The sequence below is a fragment of the Petaurus breviceps genome, unplaced genomic scaffold, assembly GCF_028583685.1.
Source record: "Petaurus breviceps papuanus isolate PSGF00001 unplaced genomic scaffold, PetGlider_PUasm1.0 90808, whole genome shotgun sequence".
NCBI classification, from domain to species: Eukaryota; Metazoa; Chordata; class Mammalia; order Diprotodontia; family Petauridae; genus Petaurus; species Petaurus breviceps.
The window spans coordinates 7,214,211-7,240,535 of record NW_027187349.1 but is presented as its reverse complement, the minus strand read 5'-3'; the positions used below and the strand labels follow the sequence as shown (position 1 = coordinate 7,240,535).

At 37.6% G+C, this 26,325-nt stretch overlaps 1 protein-coding gene across 1 annotated transcript in view; it reads right to left on the bottom strand.

The window, feature by feature from the left end:
• Positions 1–2,130: 2,130 nt before the first annotated feature.
• PACRG (parkin coregulated) overlaps positions 2,131–26,325 on the bottom strand; it is a 647,482-nt gene continuing 623,287 nt past the window's right edge. Inside the window, exon 5 of the mRNA XM_069070397.1 lies at positions 2,131–2,485. Within this exon, the coding sequence (XP_068926498.1) occupies positions 2,325–2,485 (161 nt within the window). The 3' untranslated portion in view covers positions 2,131–2,324. The remainder of the gene's footprint in view (positions 2,486–26,325) is intronic.

The following is a 26,325-nucleotide window of genomic DNA, read 5'->3' as shown; positions in this document are numbered from 1 at the left end:
TGGACTGATTTTCTACAACTAGGGGAGACCTAGGTATTTCTGTAGGTAGCAGGTAAGTAGTCAGGAGATCAAAAGAAACTGAAGATGGGGGTAGGTTGGGGAGGGTGTGGGAACAATTGTAGAGGAAATCTCCCAGAGGTGACGGGGAGTTGATTGGCTCAAGAAAACAAGTAGAGATGTTATATTGCCATGAAGAGTAACCACTTCTTTGTTAAAGATTTGGGCAAAAGGAGAGAAAGGGGGATAACACCAAAGAATTTTTTACTTAGAGAATAGGGGGAAGGAGCTTACAATGAATTTTTTGAAAAAAATTTTTTAGCAGAGTAGGATGAGATAGGTGGGGGGAGGTAAGGTGTAGCAAAGCTTGAGGAAAGTAGAGAAAGTTTGGAATGGTCATATGGGTTGAAAGAGAGAGAACCAATCAGGGAAGAATAAAAGGATTGTTACATAGCAAAGAAGATCTAGTTGGATTCAGAAAAAACAAGTGTAGTGGTCCCAGTGGACATGGTTGTGTGATTTCCTTTGGCAGTGTTCTGCAGAATAAGAATAGGAGTGGAGAAAGAAGATGGTGAGTATAACTCAAGACTAGGATTTGGCAAATTGTGAGCAGTGATTAGATATAAGAACAGATTCAAGGTCAGAGCACAGTATAGAGTTGACCTAGTTAACTGCAGGATTAAAGCTTAGAAAGGAAGAAATTGAGACCAGCACAGGGGTTGATGAGTGCAAAGTTAAGGAGTCACTTGAGGTCTCACAGACAATGAAGAATAAGTTTTCGAGCAGTAAAAGGAAAAGATGGAAGGTTGGGAATTTTAGAATTCTGAATCACAATGGCAGAAGTTTAGATAATAGCTGCTGTGGGGTGTGACTTCTTAAAGATTTGACTGTTAAGCCCAATTTTCTTACCTACAGTTTCCAGACATCTAAACAAGTTATCCTGCTTAATGCTCATAGGATACTATTGTGTAGCCATTTTAAGATAATAAAGGAATATGAATTATTAAATAGCTTTCAAATATGGTTATTTGACTTTAGAGTTCTGTACCTAGGAGAGTCAGCAAAGAGGACCCTGAGCATCCTAACAAGGCAATTTGAGAAGTCTGTCTGGTTCCTTTATCTTCATGGATAAATTACAGTTTGCTATAGAAACATAGTACTCGAGGCTAGGTGTTTAGGGGGTAGCTATGATCCTTCTCAAGTAGGTCAAGCCATTTGCCCCTTAGTGTGGTATTTGGTAAAGCATTCAGAGATGTGCTATGAATGCCCCCAAATTAGTATTAGCATGCTTAAAGAGACATTGTCAAGGCTGATGGACTTGCAGTCTCTCCGCGTCCCCCCCCTCCCCGCCCCCCTCAACTCAATGCACTTCTGTTTAGGATTGGGTAAATTTTTTTCTTCTTTTACCCCATCTACAAGATCTCAGATAAATGCCAACAGTCTTCCTGTGTAATCCCACAATAACCACTGTGAGTAGGCAACAGAGGAGGATAATTTTTTTGCCAAGAAAAGAGATTTCAATTTATTTCAAGGGGTAGTCATAAAAAGAAGTGCAAATCATTTGTGAGATTATTAAAAGTAGCAAATAAACTGCCATGTAATGTTTTGCTCATGGTGCTTCATACAGATCATGAGATGTCATGGGCCATAATGTGGAGGGATAAGTAAGTGTGAATGTCAATATTTTGGTCATGGTTGCATACGATATTTCATAACTAAGACCCTCTCTCCTTTTTTCCCCCAAACTATAAACCAGAGAGTACCTGGAAGCCCAGATCACAGGAGTGTTAGAAACATTAATTAATTTTATGGCTATTGGAATATACATTCCCCAGTCTTATCGTATGTCAATGCACATTTCTCTGCACAGCTGCTGGGAAAAGGAAGGGCACTGTTGAACTGCTATTTCTCTGCCATGACAAACACCTATTAAGCAGTCAGCATAAACGCTTCTCATTACAACCTCTGACATCACCCTCAGGGCAAGCGGACACAGAACAGCAATTGCTGGATTGAGTATAAAAATTATCGTTTTATTGTCTATACAACTGAAGGTCTAACTTGGACTCCTGCTTCAGTCAGCACTGTATAAAGGAGTGATTCTTCCCTGGAACAAATAAGCACAGTACACCATTGTAATCTAAGAAACAGGCACTATTTATGTATTGGAAAGCCTTGTTCACAACAGTGATAACAGTCTAATGGCCCAGAAACCACTATTTTAGCAGCTGTAGAAAAAGGAGTCATAAATAACAAGATGCTGAACAATGTCAGAGATAGATGATTAGAACACAAATGGAATCTTCCCCATTAACACAGCTGTTCTGTTAGTTTAACAAGCATGATTCATAGGTGGGGACCATATATTTAATGTTTATAAAAGCGTCTTCTCCCCCAAAGCGCTCAAATGCTTCCAGTGTCTCTTGGATCAAGTCTCCAATGTTTACTCTCTTCTGTTGGCTGTAGTCAATGCCATCTCCGGAATTAACTGGTTAATAAAACAAAAAGACAGTTATTTTTCAGCAGTTTTCTGAAAAGCATTATATATCTTGCCAGGCTTTATCAATAGCTAATATCATTCTTTTTTTTTTTTCTCAGCACGGTGACGCTGGGAGATACTATCTTTTATTTCGTATGGCAAACTTAACATGTTTTAGGTGCTATAAGAAATATCTAAAAATGTTTCATTCGTTCATTTTGAAAAGCCATCTAACAAAAACAACTGTACTTCTTAAGTTTCTACTGCGTGAGAGGCAATGAGGAAGATAAAAAGATAAGACAAAGTCCATGCCCTAAATAGTTAACAGCACTTGTGATTAATTTGAGACACTTAGAAATACCTTTTCTTTCCTTCCACATTTATGGTTGTGCCCTAAAGGTTGAGATTGCCTGGAGTGTTGTAACCTTTTGGTAAGAAGAATATTACTATATTCAACATGAGCACCAGTTGTCCAAATATCTTACAGAGATTAAAAAAGATGTAGGATGAAATAGTAATCCATAAATACTCAAAGCAATGCATCACAGGACATAAAAGTCAAAAGAAACTCAGTCAGATGAAAAGGAAGGGATAGTACCAGCACATGCCCCATAATGAAACCAATCTGTGCTATGAACACTAACCAAACTCCTTCCTAGAAGTGAGAGCTTGGTCAAAATTGTCAAATATTTATACTTTCCACAGAGGTGACTTTGGCAGTATATTATTTTTATTTTTTTAATTAAAATTAAAAAAAAAATTTTATTTAAAGTTTTGAGTTCCAAATTCTATCCTTCCCTCCCTTCTCCCTGAGACAGTAAGCAATCAAATATAGGTTATATGTGTGCAATTATGTAAAAACATTTCCATATTAGGCATTTTGTACAAGAAGACTTTAAACAGTAGAAAATAGCATGCTTCAGTCTCTATTCAATCAATATCACTTCTTTCTCTGGAGATAGAGAGTATGCTTCATCATTAGTCCTTTGGGATTTTCTTAGATTATTGTATTGCCAAGAATAGCTAAGTCATTCACAGTTCTTCATCAACCAATATTGCTGTTACTGTGTGAAACATTCTCCTGGTACTGTTGATTTCACTATTCATCAGTTCAAGTAAGTCTTTCCAGGTTTTTCTGAAATCATCCTGCTTGTCATTTCTTGTAGCACAATAATATTCCATTACAATCATATACCACAGCTTATTTAACCATACCCCAATGGATGGCCATCCCTTTGATTTCCAATTCTTAGCCACCACAAAAAGAACTGCTCTAAATATTTTTGTACACATAGGTCCTTTTCCTTTTTTTTTTTTTTTTTTTTGGATGCCTTTGAGATATAGACCTAAGCAGTGGCGTTGCTGGATCAATGGATACACACAGTTTTATAGCCCTTTGGGCATAGTTCCAATTGTTCTCCAGAATGGATGGATCAATTCACAACTCCTCCAACAGTGCATGAGTTTCCCAATTTCTCTACAACCCCTCCATTATCCAACATTTTCCTTTTTTTGTCATATTAGCAACTCTGATAGGTGTTAGGTGGTATCTCAGACTTGTTTTAATATGCATTTCTCTGATCAATAGTGATTTAGAACATTTTTTCATGTGATTATAGATAGCTTTGATTTCTTTGTTGGAAAACTGCCTGTTCATAAGCAGTGTATTATTTGAGAGATTACCTTAGGGAAGAAAATAGTCTGTAAGTCCTAAATTTCAAGACCATTATGGGTAACTGCCTTTCTCAAGTGATTAATCTCACACTGGAATGATGTAACACCAAAACAACTAAATAGACAAGTGAAAAATTCAGTACATCAAATAATACTTCATCTACATTATGCCAACCAATGCATTGCTACTGACCCTTTCAGTCTTTCAAATGAATAATATATATGTTTATGTGTGTATACACACAGGTATGTTATAAATACGCATGTAAATACAAATACATACACATATGCCAAGAGAAGTTTTTGGCATCAGAGAGAATGCCCCTGTCTCTTTTCATTCATGCATTATTGCTTTCAGAAATTTATAAAGACCCGAGACTGGTACTTTTCCCCAAACTTTAAACATGTGGTAAGGTTATGTAAATGAAGATGTAATAATAATGAAGTAACAGTAATAGCTCACATTGATATTGTTATCAAATAATCATTTTAATGCTGGGAAAAGATATATTTTTAAACAAGTAAAAATTAAATTGAATGACATAGGAATTTAATACCATACCTTTGAATGTTATTATTTATAACTGCATTTAATGAGGGTTGCTTTGTATTTTTGTCTGTTTTGTGGGTTTCCATATCCAAAACATTTTTCTTTTGGTTCTCACTTTCTGGTAATGAGCTTTTATGAACTTTTTTTGTTGTTGTTCAGGCATTTCCAGTCATGTCTCTTTGTGACTTTGACTCTTTGTGACACCATTTTTTGGGGGGGAGGGGTTCTTGGCAAAGATGCTGGAGTGGTTTGCCATTTCCTTCTCCAGCTCTTTTTACAGTTGAGGAAACTGAGGCAAATAGGGTTAAGTGACTTGACCAGGGTCACACAGTAAGTTAAGTGTCTGAGGCCAGATTGAACTATGAGTCATCCTGACTCCAGGTCTGGCACTTTATACCCTGTGTCACCTAGCTGGCTCTTTTTATGAACTTGGTGAGGGTGATGCATGCCTGAATGAAGACACAAGAAAAAGGCTGGGCCCATGGCCTTTCAAGAACATTAGAACCTAACAGAGCTTGTGCTCTATGGACACAGCATTAGAGATACATGGGTCACCTTCATACCACAAGGAAACACCGGACAACTTTTGTAGGGGGAACTATGTTGACCTAACCCTCTGAACTGGGCTGCTAGGTGGCACAATGCATAGAGTGCCAAGCTTGGAGTCTTCCTGACTAGTCTTCCTGAGTTCAAATCATCCAGCTAGTTGTGTCTGACCCTGTTCAAATCACTTTAGCTTGTTTGCCTCAGTTTCCTTATCTGTAAAATGAACTGGAGAAGGAATGGCAAACCACTTCAGTACCTTTGCCAAGAAAACCCCAAATGAGGTCATGAAGAATTGGGCACTACTAAAACAATTGAACAACAAAAAACCCCTCTGAACTGGAAAACCAAAGTGAACAAAAAACTATTAGGTAATGAAATGCCATTGGATGACTGACCCAATGAATTAATCCGTCTACTATATCTTGGACAAGTACTATGATGGACAAAGAACTGTCCCAGAATTGAATAGGAGGATGAAATTGGATAGATCACATTTGGGAAATTACTTAGCATTTTCCATCTAAGTTCTTTGCTTCTTCAATAGGCATTTTTTAAAGAAAGTATTTATCTCATGATGCTATGAAGCTGTCCATTATGGGATCTCCAAAATCTTAAAATATCAGGTGACCCAACTGGCAATTAAAAGATGAATGGTAGATATAAGGGACCTTAAACATATTGCTAAGAATAACTTATGCGCGTAAGAGTGACATAAAAGACACAATCATGGACATATAGGGCTTTAAAATGAGTGAGTCAGTTAGGTAGTGAAGGTGAAGGATGAACAGTTTGAATACTTTACTGGTCCAATTCATGAAATGTTTTTAAAAATTAAAAAAAAAGTTTTCGGTGGCATATTGAGCCGATTATCTATGAAGCATGTGCATAAAGACACAGACAAGAATTAGACAATACAAGGCATATTCATGTAGAGAAAAGAACACTGGATTGGCAGTCTGAAGACCTTGATTCAGATCCCCACCCTGCCATTTCCTCAGAGGTGGCCCAGGATGATAATTCACTGACTCTTATCCTCATTTTCACTATCTGTACAAAAAGGAATTGGATAAAATGATTTCTAAGGTTCCTTTCTAGCACCAAAGCCTGTGATTTTAGGATGAGGATATATAGAGAGATGACAGTCTACATGAGTGGAAGGAATGACCCACCCCAGTGAGATCATAAATGCACAAATACTGAATCATCACTGGAATTTAAAGCTATAATGCAGGGGCAAAGCAAGGCTTTAAAAATTATGGTAACTAGCTTGAAAGTGAATTAGGGCACCAAAGTACAGCAAATGGTTTGGTTCTTATGTGTTAAACTGTGGAAGGGAAGAATAACAGAACAAGAGAAAGGGAATAAAGAAAGGTAGAGGAAAAATAAGAGAAAGGAGAACTGTCTAAATTATTTACATGCATGCATGTGTATATGTTTATGTGCATGTATGTCTAAATTTATAAGAGTATGTTATACTTAAAGTTCATCTGTTTAATGTCAACATTAACATAGCTAATGTTAAATTTTGAGGGGAAAAAAACTTGAAACAGTATCACTAAATTATCACCATTAAAATGAGGCAATTATCACTTCAAATGAAGCATTCTCTGATCATTTTGCTGAGAATCATACATGGGAGAAGAAGTAGGCAGAGTGTTGGGTTTAAGAGTCTGGAAGAACTTGATTCTAATAAGATTAATATTAAATAATAGCTAATAAATATTTGATTGCCCCTACTATGTGTCAGAGACACTTGCTAAGCACTTTACAAATATCTCATTTGATTCTCACAAGAATCCCGGGAGGTAGGTGCTATTATTATCTCCATTTTACAGATAAGTAAATTGAGGAAACAGGTTATATGAGTAGCCCAGGGTCATCTGACATTGTAAAACCACTAGGAGGTGAATTAAGCTCTTAGGTTGAATTTCTTTATATATAAAATGGGCATAATAATACCTACCCTGTAGGGTTGATGTGGGATTCAAATGAAATAATGTAGAGTACTTTGCAAATGTTAAAGTACTATTTGTCAGTTATTATTATTATTATTATTATTATTATTACTACTACATGAAAATGGGAAAACATTGAAAATAGTTGAAATTGTGTCCAAAGTGACATGCAAAATATTTTCCTCTTGGGGTCTCATCAGTGCAGCAAAGCCTCCAAACGTAGTCTTCTGGTGGTTGAGTTCTTCCTGTCACAAGTTTATTTATAGAAAAGCTATGATTTTATTACTGAAGTATGGATTAAGTTTGGCACGCTCTAGGCTGATGCTTACTAATGTTTTAGGTATTTTCCCAAATAAGTCATCAACAAACATTTATTAAGTTCCTTCATGCAAACAATTATCTTCAGACAAGCTATATACAGGATTAACTAGAAATAATTATAGAGGGAAGGCAGTAGCATTAAGGGGAATGGGGAAAGGATTCTTGTTGAAGGTGAGATTTCAGCTGGAACTTGAAGGAAGCCAGGAGGCAGTGATGAGGAAAGAGGGATAGCATTCCAGGCATGAGACAGCCAATCAAAATAAATGGTGTGGTGGAAGATGGAGTGTCTTGTATAAGGAACAACAAAGAGACTAGTGTCACTCGATTACATGGACAGGAGTAAGACGTGTGAAGACTGGAAAAGTAGGAACGTCCAGGATATAGAGGGCTTTAAAAGCCAAGCAGGGGATTTTCTGTTTGGTCCTAGGGGAAATATAAAGCCACCATGGTTTATTGAATGGAGGATTGATTTTGTGTGTGTTTGTGTGTGTGTGTGTGTGTGTGTGTGTGTGTATGTATGTATGTGACAGACAGACATTGTGAGACCTGAGCTTTAGGAAGATCAGTTTGACAGCTGAATGAAGGATAGATTGGAGGGAAGAGTTGAGGCAGGGAGATCAATCTCTATTGCAATAGTCCAGTTATGTGGCAATGACCCTTCACTAGGGAAGTTGCCATTGTAAGGGGAGAGAAGGGGGTGTATACTAGAGATGTTAGGAAAGTAGAATCAATAGGACTTTTAAATGGATTGGATATAAGGGTTGAGAGTGAGGAGTAGAGTATGACCCATAGGTTGCCTAGTGACTCGTTTCTTATTGAAATAGTCAAAAAGCTAGATTTTTCAGTTATTGGAAAATATTAGTTTTGCTCAGGTTACTAGTGAAGCTATCCACTAGCCATGGTAATTTATATTTCCTCTAGTTTGGTCATTGAAAATTTAAGTTGTGGTTATAGATAAGGGCACTGTTGTGATGGCTGGTTCCCAAATCCCCATTGTTGGCACTGGGTCTGCTAAGTCCTGTGCCCTTGAAAATAATTTTATTCACACTGGATTTTCCAAGAAGCTAGTTATGGGCTACTGGCAGTAGACAAAGGGGATCCTCAGATGCATTCCAATCCACCAGACATTAAGTACCTTCTGCGTATTAGAGTATGTGCTGTTAGATGCCAGGGATCCAAAGGCAAACATGAAGCAATAAATAGATTTTTAAAAACTGAATTGAAGCCAAAGAACAGAAAGACAATAATAACAGCTAGCATTTATATAATGCCTTAAGGTCTATTTTAAAGTATTTTACGTAGGTTATTTCTTTGGATGCTCACAACAATCCTCTGAGACAGGTGATATTATTATCCCCTTTTTACTGATGAAGAAATTTAGGATGAGAAAGGTAAGTGACATTGCCAGGGGTCATACAGTTAGGACGACTCTGAGACAGAATTAGGACTTGGGTCTTCCTGACTGAGAGCCCAGCATTTTCTCAGCTGCCCACTTAATGGAGCCCTCTCATTACTGGGGGCTGTGTATGCTGGCCCTCCTCATGTGGAGTGATAGGTTATAGGCATTATACTTAAGGGTGTTATAGTTGTGCTTCCCATCCCTGAAAGATTCAGATAGGCAAGGCAGATACAGTCCCAGCCTGTTCATATATGGGAAAGTCTATTTGTACTCAGAAAGAGAAATTCCCCAAATCTGTGAGATGATTCAATACCCACTTTCCACTGGAGGAATTCCACAAGTGAGTGGGATTTTGCCCAAGATAGAAGCCCCTTTGCTTCAATCCACACCTTAAATTTCTACCCCTCCTGCAAATTGCCAAACATTATTACTAATGACAGGCATTATTAGGCTTTCTGCCTGATGCCTTTCATCCACAGGCCTCCAGGAGCTTCATAGCTATTCATTTACTCCCTTCACAGATGAGTCATTATTATGTCTCTGTAAAGGGGACATGAATAATCCCATTTTATCTATGACAAATGTAGGATAGAAAAACTTGAATTGACATGGTCCAGAAAATCCAGAAGTAGAATCACCATTAGCACCCAGAACCTATGGTATTCAGCCATATAAATCATCCCAGTACATTTAATTCTATGCTAAAACACAAACAGAAAAATAGTAATTTTATTCATGTTTCACGCATGCTACAATAGCACTGATCTCATTTGCTTGAGTGGTGGGATGAAAAATGGTACACTGAGTGTTTTGGGTTTTGATTTCATTTTTTCCTAACAAAAGCTTAACTACAATCCCAGATCCAAGTTTCAAATCAAATAATTACAGTCCCAGGCAACGTTTAAGAAAGGCTTATGCTGTTGACTAAATTCTTCTGCCTGACTTTCCCACAAAGGCATCAGAGCAGCTTTCTGCCACTTCAGAATACATAGAAAATCAGCTGCTACCATATTTATTTTGGTGGAGTGGGGGGTGGGGAAGGCAGGAGGAAGAGAAATAATGCTCATTTATATATGGTAACGATGGATTATGAGTCACACTAATACTATTCGTATGAATTCTTCATTTGACTTGCACTCCAAAAGACTCTCAAAAGTCCTTTTCTAAATAGGTATGTTTTACTTTTCTGTCTCAGAGTGAAAACTTTTCAACTAAGGTAGGAAAGGTGGTTGGCTTTAATTAAGTATCCAAAATACTGCAGGAGCTTTATAAAACATAGGAGTGTTAGAAAAGTTTCCTTTCCTCATTTTGAAGTGAAGCAAGAAAAACAACACAATTTCCCACAAAAATATTCATATGCACAAATATTGGTAAATTGACATATTTCTGATAGATTTAAATGGGAATATGAGAAAGACAGAGAAGAGCTATGGAATGAATGAGTTCAATAGAAATGTCATAATTGCATAACTCCATTAAGGGGATATGCTTCCAGAAGTTGACTTTAAATTAATGAATGAAAAAGCTTTTATTATGCTCTTACTATGTGCAAAGCATGGTGCTAAAAACGGGGGAATAAATAAATAAAAAAGTAACACAATCTCTGCTCTCAAGGAACTCACTCTCTAATGAAGGGAGACAATACAAGCAAGATGGGAAGGCCCAAGACTCTAGGTCCTTTGAGTGCAAGGTAGATAGTAATAGTGCAAGGTAGATAGTAATGCATCTTCTTGAGCTGAATCTAGAATACAGGGAAGGAAGAACTTGAGGTATGGATGGTAGGAAATTATTGAGCTGAATCTAGAGTAAAGGGAAGGAAGAACTTGATGTATGGATGGTAGGAAATTATTTTAGCTGCAAGGAAGTACTGATAAGGGGAGAGGGGAGAGAGGAAGAAGTACAGAAAGCAGATGAGACGGCCTGTTAATAAGAAAAAGATGAAGGAAGGAGAATTTAAGTCATGACAAAATAAACATGATAGCATGTGTCTGCCCGACACCATTCAATGATACGTGTGTATTTGTATGTATGCATGTAAATATATGCATATATAACATACACATGCACACACATTTTACAGAGTGTGTAGATATACATATGTGTGTATATGTGAGTGTGTGCTTTAGTATATATAAACAGGTTCTTTTAGCTGATATACTTCTAGAGCCACATTTGGAATATCTCTATCTTAGCTAATAAGAATTTTTGTTACCTCTTATGTACACCCCATCCTTATACCCCCATTCATACTTTATAAATTTATAGCACCAATCTTTATAAATATCTTTCCATCTACTCTTCTATATTTTCTCTTATACAGTGAAAACCACAAACTGGGGCCACCAGGGGAGCAAAATACACAGTTGTCTAGGCAGGTAAGTTTTGTTGGGTGGAGGAGGAGGGAGGTGTCATTGATGGCAGTGTAGTGACTTTTGATACTGAAAAGTGTCTATCTCCTTCTTCTTACTTTGTACCCCTTTTGCCATAATGTGAACTCTGATGAACTCAGTCATGATGGGGGTGGGGAAGAGTGGGGAGGGACAGAATGTGACATGGTCAGCATTTTCACAGAGTAGCAAGAAGTCATAGCACTGACCCTGTTGAGGCCAATAATAATGATGAAATGAGATGGTCTCCATCCAGTTCCTTGTAGACAACATAATATTCACCGATAAATAGTGCCTTTTGTTGCCATATTAGCTGAAAGGTCAAGAACTGAAGAGATCATGGAGACAGATTATTTGGTTGCTAGAAACAGTTTGAAGTCAGGAAGATTGGTGTGCAGTGGGAAGCTTAATATACCCTGTTTTTGTCACTGCTTACTATCAAGTAGGGAGGACAAGCAGAGATTTGTTTCAGTAACAATCTATTCTTCTCTTTTCTAAAAAAAACACAGACTGTAGGAGTAAGTGAAATATGTAGTTTCTCCCCATCCCCACCTGCTGACAGTGTGTAAGCCTGATGGATGAGTGAACAGAACAGAAACTGCTTATTCAAAATGTGAGTTGGAGTTGGAATATTTTGTGGCTCTGGAATGTATGTCACTGGAGTGGAAAAAAAAAACTCCAACAAAAAACAAAAGGACACACACCCACTTTCTGCATGCCACAAACCAGCAGTCTCATTGCACAGCTTAGTGACAAACAGTAGTCAAAGAGCAGATAGGTCTTCGTGAGATGTCAAAATGGCTGCATTGCTTTTGCTTCATTTTGGCCTCTTAAATCCATGGTAACCAAAAGGATTGTGTATTCATCACCTTTCCCCCTTTAGCTCATATGACACTATGAGAAAGTTTGCTCCTGATAGATATTGGAGAGTATGATGTAAAGATCTCGATTGAGATTGGAGGACCTTGATTAGAGAATCAAATGTTGGCTTTGTTACTTGCTATCTGTGTGACACTGGACAAGTCACATAAGTGAACTAGGCTCAATTTCCTTCATCTGAAAAATGAGGGGTTTGGAGTAGATGGCCTCTAATATCCCTTTCAGTCTACCTCCATGAGCCTATGAAAAATCAGAGTGTTTACCTGTAAACGCCAAAGGATGCTGCCAATAAAGGCTCAGGGAGAGTGAAAAGAGGCAAGGAGAGTACACAACAGATGTTTCATTTCTGACAAAAGAACTTTGTTCTTTTGGAGGGAATATATGCAAATAGTGCAGAGGGAGAGATATAGTTATGGCCTTTCTGGGATATTTGGGTGCCAAAATATAATGGAAAATGTGAGTTACTTTAAATGCACTCATTTTCACAATTGTAGAATTCCCTTTGCAAAAAAGCGATTGATGAAATGAAAAGGTACTTAAGTACCTAATACATGCTAAATAAATGCTGTACAAAATGCTTGGGATGTTGGGGGAGAGAGAGACTGAGACAGAGAGAGAGAAAGTGTCCTGCCCTCGAGTTGTTTGTATTTTAATAGGGGAAGACCACACATAGAGGGAAGATGACATTAGAGAGGAGTTATGCATAGTGATATTTCAATTAGAAATACAGTATAGCAATTTATTAAAGCACATTGAAATTTCCACATAAGAATTCTTCCTCTAGCCGAAGGCTGCAGTGGTCCACATTATAGGTGGCATATGTTTGCATACTTGTGCTTGTGTGCCCCAATTCCTTATTCACTTAGGGTCACCATATGACCTGTGGAATCACAGCAAAGATGGTCTCAAAAATTGCTGCCTTATTAAGTGGCTGCAAAAAAGTGTGCATTTACATGAGAAATCTTTACATTCCACACAGAAATCTTTGTTAATCAGCAATGACAGGAAACAACCAGCAAAAAAAAAAAAAAAGGGCATTGCATAAGCTTTTGATTAAATATTCTGTTAACATTTCTGTGGCTCCTAAATCCATGTTCATTCATGTCTCCTTTAGTCACTGGCTACAGCAGGGAAAGGAGAGGGGCAGAACCAGAGTTCAGAGAGGGAGAGAAAGGAGGGATCCTATAGGTGATTAGAGTACAGAATTGTACAATGTACAGGCTGGTACATTGGGCTTTTTAGCTCTTCACACTGATCCAGAGATATATAACAAAGTCAACCAATACACATTTGCTTATTGACTTGAAAGCCCTGTGCAGACTGAGCACTGTACTAGGCATTATGGAGAGTTGCAAATTAATGAGAAGAAACTGCTCTCGGGGAAACTTGGAATCGAATTGAATAAGTTTCATAGCTCTCTTGCTTAATATATGACCACCTGGGGCCACTTATAAAAATAAGCACTGACTGGGTAATTTATGACAGGGTTTCTTAATCTGTGCTCCATGAACTTGTCTAAATGTCTGTGTATAATATATATTTACGTACATATTAAGTGTATATATACATATGCACATATGTGTGTTACACAACACATATATGAACTCTATTACAATACAACTAGTTTCCTTTGTAATTCTATGTATTTTATTTTATGCATTTAAAACCTTCCGACAAGGGGTCCATAGATAGATTTAGAAAATCAAAGGTGTCTGTTTTCTTTGTGCAAAAAGGAAACACTGGCAGTAGGCCTGATAGAATTTAAGCTTTCTTTTGTTGGCGTGTTTTTCCACAGGAATTTGTTTATTGAGGGAACCGTCCCTACTTCAGATAGCTGCATATGCTCTCCTAACTCAGAAAGACTAACTGTGGATGCCTAGAAGGAAAGCCTTGCTAATTCAAATTAAGATGTTTCTGAGTCTAACAATGGGGAAAAAAGGACTAATGGATTTGACGTGTTTTGAGATTGGCAAAGAAATTGTGATGTTTGTGAATTCTTTGGATATTATAAGCATTATTTTAAATAGAAGAAATATCAAGCAAATAGATGTCTTATTTTTTAATTGCTTGGTCAACATATCTGAAATATATTAATTTTGATTCAAATAACTGATGTAATTTGTGAAATCTCCCCGTGCTTTATATTAATAGCTAAGGAAGAAAGTTCTCTTTGTACCAAGGAAAGAAACAGTTCAGATGAATTTCAAAACCTCCCTATTGAAGCTGCATGGGTGTGCTACAAAAATGGGCGAATTGGATTATGTCAGCAGGAAGCGAGTCCATTTGACTCTCTCTAGGAGCCATGAGATGTCTGGTACCAACTACATCCTCTACCAGGGAATTTACTAAAAGATCTTGATATGCCCAGAAGGCAAGGCACCAAATCATTCCTGGAATAAAAAGATTGATGGTTTGGGAACCTAGATTAAAAAGTACCAGAGAAAATCAAATGATAAGGGAAATAATATGCAGATGACTCAAGTAATATTCAGACTATCATTACCAATTTTTTTTCCTTCTCACTAAATACATGCTCATATCCTGAAGCTAAGCATTGCTACTTCTCCCTTTTATCATGTAGCTCAAAACTCACTGTACCATTAAGATTATTTCAACTGTAGAGTCACCTGCTAAGTACTGCAATGACCATCCTACACATCTCTTAGGAATTAGCAGATATTCCAGATGAATAAAATCATGAATAGCACAACAGAGGAACATCCACAACAGTATTTGGCAGCCCCAGACAGTGAGTCAGACTGATTTCCTCAGCACACCTAAGGCAAAATGTATGTCATAATAACCAAGGCTTTGAAGCCAGTTGCTACTGATGCCCAATGGTTTGTATACACACCCTTCCCTGGTTTAACTTTCTTTCCCTGCCCGTTTGTATGTGGGATGCATGGTGTCAAGCTTGGCAGTTTTGCGTGTGTGTGAGATGTGAACATGGATCTGAATCAAACACAGCATGAAGCTTTTCTCAGTGACAGAGCATTAATCAATAGGAAGGAAATTGCAGAAAGCACATTTGTCACCCCATTTTCCCAAGTGAAAAGCCTGGCAGATTGGGCATACAGTAAAAACTTCTGTGATAAGTGCAAACACTTCTGGGTATAGAATATGCTTGCTGAAGTACCACTGAAGGGAAGGGGAAAAACTATTCCACTCCCTCCACCTCTTCCCCCCCCCCCAATTTGTTATTTGGGGGAATCAAAAAATTATTTCTCGGTTTCTTGAATCCTGAGGTAATACATTTCAAGATACTGAAAGCTAAAGTTGTTGTACCTGTCAGGACCTGTAACTACTAACAGACAGTAGCTTACCTGAGCAGCATTCCTGACTGGATTCTGGCAGTGCCATTCTCTGTTGGCAGGGAAAGTGAGACCATAGGCCCAGACTCAGGTCTTGGCAGGTAACAGAAGGTGGAATCCCTTGTCAATGAGGCTTTTATGAAAGACTAATTTCTTGGTGACTCCTCAGCCTCCCCAGTATCTCTGTTAACTGATTTGCTTTAGTATAAAACTTCAGGTTTCACAGACTTAAGTCCACTCATAAAATAGAGATTGTTATTAAATATAGAACAGTTTTGTGAAATAGTGATGAGCTGAGCTTTTACAGAAGAATTAGAATGCCATTTAAAATAATTAATGTTGCTAATGAACTTCTAAATGAATTTTGATTTAGTGTTTATAGATGCAAATTCATTAATGAAGGAAAAAAGGAGGAACAATGATATTTCTTTATATCTAATTACTCTTCAAATAAATATGTATACACAATTTGTGTCTTCCCTCTCCCCACCCCAACAACATACTTATATCAAAATGCTAGCATCTCTTTTTTCAGAAAGTCTGTTTTGGGTCCTAATCCATCACAAAACAAATAATAAGTGAAAGAAGGAATGTTAACCATATTTTAAAAATGAAATTTACTTTCCTTAAATATTAAGGATTGGCTCTTTAAAAGGAAAAATAACATATGGAATTTATATTAGTTTTTTGTTAAGGTTTCATGACCTTATCAGTTGTATGGCACATATTGCTAACTAGAAGAAAAAATCTATCTTCTCTATAATACTTAAAAAAAACCCCAAATGATAATTTAACGAAACACAAAGAATGATGATCTGAGATGGATGCAGATAGGGGAGGGCAAGGAGCAAGGGTTATGATAGTGAAGGGGAAGACACCCCATCTCCAGGGTGTCTTGGTGCGGTCATGGGCTCACCCACTGTTCCCTTGGCTAGCTTTATATCCCTAGTGGAAATTAATGGTTCTGAACTTGCTCTGAGTCTGACTAAACAATGGATATTTCCAAAGTCTTGATTCATGGAGAGTGTGAATCCAAGCTACAATGAGTGTACAACCAAAAACTTATAAAGAACCACAGCATCTGGTATGCTAGAGATGCCCAAGGGCTTAAATACTTCAAATCTTCTCAGATCTTTTTGACATTAATGAGATTCACAAGATTCCCCCCTCAAAGATATAAGCTTTGAAGCAGGCCCTTCATTCACAGCTGGATATTTTTTTTCTTCCCTTGGACACTGAAGCTGGGTGACTAGAGAAAGAGGTTCCTTTAAACCAACGTTATTTTGGGAAGAGAATGTGAGTTTCTGAAATTCTGTCTTATCTGGGACAAAAAAAAAATATTTACAACTTCTTTGACCAAAAGTAGCCACTGGTGATATCATAGATCTCTGCCCCATACTAATTTAAATATTTAAATTTTCACTTAGATGTACAATGAAAATTACTAAATGCTTGCTGTTTTCAGGAGCACATTATGTATATTTTTTCTGCTAAGGGAAAATTGTGATTTTTTGCAATAAAATTTAATATAAATCATACCATACTAATATACCTGTCTGTTTAATTTTTTGACATGCTAAAAGAAAAAAAATGATCTTCAAATGGCTGACCATAAAAAATTCTTTTCATTTCAACCAGCAAGATCACAAAATACTTACTGAATTCCTTGGAACAAGAAAAAAAATTCAAGAAATGTTAAGTACAACTTAAGACCTAAGAAAACACTAGTAGGGCAATTATTCACATGGCAAATTCCATCTGCAAAACAGAAGCAAAACCATGCCAACTGCTCGACCAATATATGGGAAACATGCACAGAATAAAATTTCATTAGTCTCCTCTTCACATAACATCAGAAATTCCTTTTTTATACTTACTCATTAAGTCTGATACCTATAGATTATTACCTAGGAAATGAAGATAAAGAGAATAATTTTGTTTTTCAGACCCATTCAGACTTCCTATCAGGGAACCCAAGAAAGCCAATTAGTGCCAATTGTGGTTGATGGTTATTGTGATCTTGGCACCTGTATTGAGAAAATAGGTGGGGCCTTAGATTAATTTCACATAAATGTCTGAGTCATTAGGGTAATGGATTCATTCAGCATTGACCTGCACTAGATTTATGACTGTGAGGTGAAAGGTTATCTCATTTGTTTCTTCTCAGCCAACTGGGTTCAATGGAATAAATAAACAACACACTGTGTAAATTGAGAAACTCTGAGTTCTAAGTCCAGCAGTCTCATGCTTGTTGATTATCTTGTATCCATAGTAATCCAGGAGAAAAAAATGGTGTTACGAAGTGGGTTCCTCTCCAGATGGAATTTGAGAGTATAAGGGTAAGAAGGGCGGAGGTGTCAAACTCAAACAGAAATGGATCCCTACAGACACAAATTAACGTGTGTGATCTATGTTGTGTCTTATTTTAATTAATTTTGTTAGATATTTCCCAATTACATTTTAATCTGGTTCTGGCCACACTTGGGAGTCTTGTGGGTATGTTTGACAACTCTACAAGAATAAGGAGTTATATACACCAGAGTGAGGAAGACAGATCCTTAATTCTTTCACCGGGATAAAATCTCTCTCCTTGGGAAAGGCAAGCAACCCAAGAAATCACTGTGGCAATAATAAGGATGATAATAATAACAGCTAGCATTTTATAGAAAACTTTAAAGTTTGTAAAGCCCTTTACATGCATTTTCTGATTTGATCCTTACACCAACCCTGTGAGGTAAGTGTCCTATTATCCATCATTTTATACCTAAAGAATCTGGGGATGAAAAGAGGTGATGTCATCTGCCCAAGATCAGTGGCAAAGCTCCACATTCAATGATCTATCCACTATACCACCTGCCTGCCAAGTACAGTGGAAGATGGGAGGGAAAGGGAATATGGGAATGTTGAGATTTGTTGTGGGTGCCTGGGTGGTCCTGTTTTTACCCCAAGTCAAAATTCACATCAGAAGTACAGTTGTGAGGTGAAGTTTTCAAACTCAAAATCTAAAAGCTTTTCCCCATCATGTAGACTATAAGGTTCCTTTGGGAAATGTTTTATGATAAATCTTAAGTAGCATTAGCAATAATCTTTTTTACAAGTTGGAAAAATTAATAACAAACGTATATAGCTAATTCTCCTACATGCAAATAGCTAAGTATCAAGTTTATTTTTCTAAATAAAATAATCTGTATTAGAGAGGAGATATCTACATGCCCAATTCTCATTTCCCATTTGAGTTCTAGCCTCCTAATTATTAAATGTATAAGTCAGGTAAGAGGGAGGGGCAAAGCCAAGACAAATTGAGAGGGGGAATTTTGGGGGGAGGAGAGTGTTTAACACCTTTTTTTTTTAAACTGACTGGTTTTAAAGAGTTGCTTGGGGCACTGCAAAGTTAAGTAACTTGGCCAGGGATACAGTATTTGAGGCAGAACTTGAATCCTAGTATTCTTGACTCCCAGGACAACTTTCTATCCACGATGCTACCAGACTTTTCTTATTCAATTGTCTTTTGTTACTAGGCAGCTTTTCAGCATCTAACTAGCTTTGCCATCCAATAAGGTATATGCTTTTTCCTCTGTCCTCTTTCTATACAGTAGCTCAAATTGTCCCCCCACCTCCCCACTGCGATGTCTTTCCCCCTTCTCCACTCCAATCCAAAGCTGATAATTTCTTCAAGATATATTTCAAGATTTTCCTCCTCCATAAAGCCTTCCCAAATTAACCCTATTCCAAAATGGGCTTTCTTTTATTCCAAATTCCCACAGCGCTTGTGTGCCTAGTCCGCACACTTGTCTGTTGCCTGAGTATTCTTTAGCTGTTTTTTGTCTCTTCAGGAGATTGGAAACTACCTGAGGGTAAAAATGATGACTTTTACTTTCTTTTTAACACCCCTCTCCCTCACCACCACCTTCTCTAACACCCCTCACCTGCAAGAATATAGCAGACATGCAGAAATTGCTTGAATGAGTTAATAAACTGATATTTTGAAGTATAATAGATGATTTATTTCAATACAAGCAATTTATTTAGCTACTGACTCGAACTAAAAATAGTATCTAAAATTTGTTTAATTTTAATCCTTAATTTTATTACTTTAAAATTGATTTCTTATATACACGAACGCCACTCATAGAATTATAACAAAGCTGTCAAAAGATTTTCATATCTAGACTCACTTCTTACTCAGGTTTTTAAGGTCTAGGCCATTCCTTCCATTTGAGAAACAAAAACCCGAAAAATCAGGGTGCTTCTTTAATTCTGATTGATAAAGCTAGCTTTCAGAAGTAGAGAGACAATTTTACGCTGTTTTCCTTGGAATATTTTGAAAGGCAGCGTGGCACAGTGGGGAGAGACCTGGCCTTAGAGGCAGCAAGGTCTCTGGCATTCAAGCTCTCTGGTACTGGAGGTGTGAGCCTGGGCAAATCACTTAACCCCTCAGTGTTCTCTGTAGGAATCACTTTAGCCCTTAAGTTGCACAACAGGTGCCCACCTCCTTGGCTAGAGGGAGTTTCCTTACATGGGAGTTCCCTGTGCCAAGGAAATCACAGGCCTGTTTCTCTATCCTTTCTTATCCCACTTCATTTGAATATTATCTACTATTTGTTTTAAATTATTTCCTTCATAGAAAGATAGCAACTGTCAACAGCTCAAGGAACAATTAGGATAGATTATTTGATTGGAAAGAAAATATTGACTGACTTAAGATATTTCTAGTAATGATGCAAAGCTATTGGAAATAGTTGTAGCTACTTTCTAAATTGCTGTTGTAAAAAAAAAAAATCTTGAAAATTAGCCAGAATGGTAGCTGCTATCACAGTTTCCCATTTAAAGGCAGTTGGTGGCTTGGTGCATGGAGTGCTGGGCCTAGTCTAGAAGACCTGGATACAAATCTCACCTTACATGTTATAGGTGTTAACCTGGGCATGTCACTTATCCTCTGTTTGCCTCAGTTTCCTCGACTGTAAAATGGGAATAACACCAACCTCATAGACCCGTTGTGTGATCTAATGAGATGATATTTGTAAAGGGCATTTAGCTCAGTGCCTTGTATGTGGTAAGTACTTCATTTATGTACCTTTACATGTCTGTATATGTATACATATGTATATGCATATATTTGTGTGTATATATACACATCTACACTCATTGCCTTCTCTTTCATATAGGAAACATTAGGAAAATCATATATAACCCATTCTTGGTCAAGATTTTTTTTAAAATTGTGAAATTAAAATAAAAACAAAAGCACAGATTTTTCTAACACATGGTATCAGTGAATAGTAAATTGTTCTGGGGGGGGGGGTACCATTTTAAAAATTATCCATTTCTGTAAGTATGCATAATGAATTCAGACTTTGAAGTCTTCCCGTGTTTGTACTCATGATCAATGTCATAACAAAGGTGTGTTAAATAATCTTAGATAAATAATATGTACAATAGGGAACAGAACCACAGAATAGGAAAAACCATCCGTGGCCTTGATGTAGTATTTGTCCTATTGCAAAATCATAATTAGGTCACTCATCATGCAGAAAAGAGTTGCCCCACTGTGATCACTTGTTTCCCTAAATCTTTGGGAACTATCAAAGGTTTTACAAAGTTTCTCCTTCTAGGTGAGTTCTGCAATGCATTGAGGTGTGCAAAATGAGGGTAGATTTTTCAAGCAATTGGCTAAAATTGTTACAAAATAGAAAGTTCCCTCTTCAAAAAGAGCTCAAATGGTGTCAAAATAATATACTTTAAAAAATCAAAGCAATATAGAGTACTGTGTTTAGTAAACTTAGTTAAAGCACTTTAAAAATGTTTTTTCATTTGAGAGTAAGATAGTCACCATACTTGAAAATGTGTCACTTTTCTGTACCTTAAGTCTATCGCATCTCTTTCAATGGGTTGCAAACAAGTTTCAGTAGATTATCTCTTCAGAATTTCAGACCTTTGTCTCATGCCTGGACTATTGCAATGACCTGCTGGGTGCTCTCCCTGCATCAAGTCTCTCCCCATTGACCATGTCACCTCCCTATTCAATAATCTCCATTGGCTCCCTTTTACTTTCTGGATCAAATATAAAAATCTGCATTTGATATTTAAAGGCCTCCACAAACTTCCCCATTCTTACCTTTCTAGTCTTACATCTTGTTTTTCGGTCATATCTGACTCTTGGTAACCCCATGGATCCCAGCAAAGTCTGTCCAAGTTCATGTTTGTTGTTTCTATGACACTATCTATCTGTCTCATCCTTTGCCATTGCCTTCTCCTTGGGCCTGCAATCTTTTTCAATGAGCCTTGTCTTCTCATTTTGTCGCCAGAGTATTTAAGTTTCAGCTTTAGTACTTGATCTTCCAGTGAATAGCCTGAATTTCAAATTTCTTTAAATATTGACTGATTTGATCTGGTTCAAAGGACTCTCAAAAATCTTCCCCAGAACCACAATTTGAAAGTGTTGATTATGCATTACTCTGCTTTCCTTATAGTCTAACTTTCACAGCCATACAAAAACCAACAATTTGACTATATGGACCTTTTGCTGGCAAGGAGATGTCTCTGCCTTTTCGTATGTTGTCCAGACATGCCATAACTTTCCTCCCAAGGAACAAGAGTCTTTTAATTTCATGGATGCAGTTGCCATCTGCAGTGATCTTTGAGCCGGAGAAGATAAAATCTGATACTGCTTCCACTTCTTCTATTGGCTAGGAAGAGATGTGACCATTTGCCAAGATCTTAGTTTTTTTTTTTTTATCTTAAGCTTTAAGCCAGCTTTTACACTCTCCTCTTTCACCCTCAGCATAAGGCTTCTCAATTCCTCTCCACCTTCTGCCGTCAGAGTAGTATCATTTGCATATCTGGGATTGTTGATATTTCTCCTAGCAATCTTAATTCTGGCTTTTGACTCATCTAGCCTGAGAGTTCACATGATGTACTGTGTTTATAAATGAAATAAAAAAGGTGACAATACATAGCCCTGTTGTACTCCTTTCCCAGTCTTAAACCAATCAGTTGTTCCATGTTCATTCTAACTGTTGCTTCTTGGCCTGCATACAGGTTCCTCAGGAGGCAAGTAAAATGATCTGGTACTCCCATGTCTTTGAGGATTTGCCATATTTTGTTATGATCCACACAGTCAAAGACTTTACTGTAGTCAATGAAGCTGAAGTAGATGTGTTCCTGGTATTCCTTTGTGAATGTTGGAAATTTGTCTGCCTCTGAAAACCAGCCTGCTCTTTTGGTAATTCTCAGTTCACATGTTGCTGAAGCCAAGCTTGCAAAATCTTTTTTTTTTTAAGCAATTGGGGTTAAGTAACTTGCTCAAGGTTACATGGCCAGTTATTTTGTGTGGGTGCCAAGTATCTGAGTCCGGAACCAATCCCGGATCTCCCGACGCCGGGGCAGGCGCTCTTACTCACTGTGCCACCTGGCCACCCCTAGCCTGCAAAATCTTAAGCATAACTTTGGTGGCATGTGAAATGAGTGGAATTGTTCAGAAATTTGAAAATTCCTTGGCATTGCCCTTCTTTAGGATTTGGATGTAAACTGATATTTTCTAATTCAGTAGTGTCTGCTGTATTTTCCAAATTTGCTATCTTATTGACAGCAACATTTTAATAGCATCATCTTTTACAATTTTAAATAGCTCAGCTAGAATTCCCTTACCCCTACTAGACTTATCATTAGCAAAACTCATCTTAAACTCCCCCTCTCCCAACACATGCTCAGTGATCCCATGGCATTGGCCTCATTGTTGTTCTATCTCTTTATTCTTGGTATTTTCATTGGCTGACTCTCAGGCTGGGAATTCTCTTCCTCCTTATCTTCACCTCCTAGTTTCCCTGGTTTAGTCCCAGCTAGTCTTACATAGCACTGGGAGCCTTTTCCTATCTTTCTTATGGCTGTTTCTTCCCTTCCGTTGACTAGAATCTATCTTTTATATATCTTTGAAAATAGTCATTTACATGTTGTGTCTTCCATTAGACTATGAGCTTCTTGAGGACAGGGATTGTTTTTTTCCTTTCTTTGTATCCCCAGTGGTTCACACAGTGCCTGGCACATAGTAGGAGTCTAATAAATGTTTCTTGATTTGACTAACAGCCTTGTGCTGTGGGTATTAGAGCTATCAGCTATTTTATAGCTAAGGCAGCTGAGCACCTGAGGCTTAGAGAGATTGTGACTTTTCCATGGTTCCAGAGCTAAAAAAGTTTCCAAGCTGGTACTTGAATCCAAGTGTGCTTGACTCCAGATCCATTAGTTCTAAAAAATACTTGGGCTTTACTAATGGTACTTTTACATACAGTCAGGTAAACTCTGAATTCCAAGTTCCTGACAAAGCCAGGGGAGGGCAATGAGGTACACCCCAGTCTAAGTGAGTTATAGATAAAATGTGGCCATTTTAATTTCCATAAAGCTCCAAACTCTTCGCTCAGTGCAAGAAACAAAAGCTTCTAGTTGAGCATGTCCCTTAGTGAAATGAATTGACTTCTGACACAACCAAATCAAACATACTTTTCCAAGCTAAATGTTGGCTGCTGTAAGCAGAACTTCATAGCATGTTTTCAAAATCCCTCTGGTTTAACTAGCCTACCCTTTTCTGCCCTTTTCCCTGTGACATGCCTTTAAGAAGACCTTGGAGGCTTTACTGCTCTATGTGGCCAACACAGGCTAGATGTAAGAATGACAGAGCACCTGAAAATATGAGTCTCCTAGAGCTGTCTGTCATTATCCCAGGATCAAGTCTGTGCGAATGAATGACAGATATGGGTGAGAGTAGATTTACTGTCATTTAACCTTTACTGGAGACAGGGTAGAAACCCAGTCTATAGAATATTATGGGATCATTTTTTGTAAATCTTCTAATTAGGGAAGCATACTTACCCTTAAACCTCAAAGATGAGTAGCATTCTATTTGCTTCCCAAAACATGGCTTTGTGCAAGACAATCTTTCTCTAGCTAGCTTTAATAGGAAGGAGCATGCCTTATTTTTTGGATGGTGGAAGTCCCTCACTATCCATATTTTGTTCTTGGTAGTCTAGATTCAAACAATGAATGTTCCTACCTAATAGCTAGTTTTTGCCACATGCTTCCTGGGTGGTTAATCTAAAATACCTGAATGCTAACCTAGTACAGATTACGGTGTTTTGTAAAATTAGTATCCATGACCATATATATCTGTGCTACTAAGTCTCCTGCTTCTTCATCCTCTTTCTCAGATTTGGTTCCTAAATGGTCAGGCCTTGACATCTTTGCTGACCTTCTCAACCTCCTGCTAGTCTCCTAGCAATGAGATCAGTTCTTTTTCTCCCACAAATAGTCCCCAGATTTAAATTTCCATGAACTAGAGGCAGTGTTTATTTATTTTTGCTTTTACAAAGTCCTGGTTTCCTATTTTCTAGGGCACAGTTCAAAATTAATCAATTCCCCAGACTTGCAACTTATGGTGTGGGTTGTGACTTTAGCTAATAGACACTAAAATGTTGATTTGGTTCATGTACATGATCCTAAGACTTGTGCCTCAAGTCTCAGTAAGATCATTATCATTTAGCATTTCTAGGGAATTTCATGTTTGCAAAATGTTTTGCATTGGTTATTCTCATTTTTCTTGAAGGCCAGTTACCTTCTTCATACTGAATAAATATTACTATATGTTAAAAATTCTCACATTACAGCAGGCAGAGATGAAGTCAATTCAACAAACATGTTAAGCTGCTACTCAATATATGTCACTATATACTTGACACGGGAGAATACAAAAACCATCATTTCTCAAATAAAGAGCTTCCTTTCTAATAGATATCTGCACAAAGATGCAAAGCACAGGTCCGTGTAAGCTATAATGAGAAATCTTTAGAGAGAAAGATCACTTTTATCAGTGCGAGGAGAGGAGAGAATAAGGAAAGGCTTCTGTGAGGAGTCAGTCTCTAAAGTGGAACCTGAAGGAAGTGATAAAGATGACGGAGATGGTAGAGTCCCTTCCTGGCAGTGAGAAAAGATGTGGAAGCAGGGAAGGGCAAGACAAAAATAGGAGGCTGAGAAATAGTCCAGGTTGGCTAGAATGTAAAGCCCATGAAGGACATTAATTAGTATTCATTTCAGTGTCAAAACAAGATAAAGGTGAAAAGATCAACTGAAATCAGATTGTAGAAGGGCCTTGAACGCTAGGCCTTGGTAGGCGGAGAATAGCTAAAGGTTTTTCAATAGAGGAGTAATGTGATCAGAATGTTGTGGCACAAAGATTACTAGAACGATAATGTAGAGGGTGGAAGGCATACACTGGAGAACCAATGGGATTAGATCTGAGGTTGAAGTGAGAATAAAGGAGAAAATGTATGGAAGAGAAAATGAAGAGGTAGGATCCATAGGATTTAGCAACTAGTTGGATTTAGTTTTTATCCTTGGCAAAATAGCTAGGTAGAGATATCCAGTGAGAAACTAGTAATGCAAGACTAAGTTTCACAATTTAGTGCTTCTTTTCAAATCCTGGGTTCTGAATTCAAATCCCAGCACTGCCAGTTACTACCTGTTGGACCTTGGGCAAGTCAATTAACTTTTATAGGCCTTAGATTCCTTATTTGTAAAATGTACTACATGGCATCATCGAAGGTCCCTTCCATTTCTAGATCTATGATTCTGTGGTCCTATGGGAGTAATCTGCAAGAAGGTGATAATTGAATACATGGGGATAGATATTACTAATACATAACATTTGTACAATATGTATTTTAAAAGTACCTTCTATGTTCTAGGCACTAGGATAGGTGCTTGGGAAGATAAAAAGTTTGGTAAGACAGTCCCTGCCCTTTTGGAGCTCTCAATCTAACAGTGGCAATGAAGCATATAATC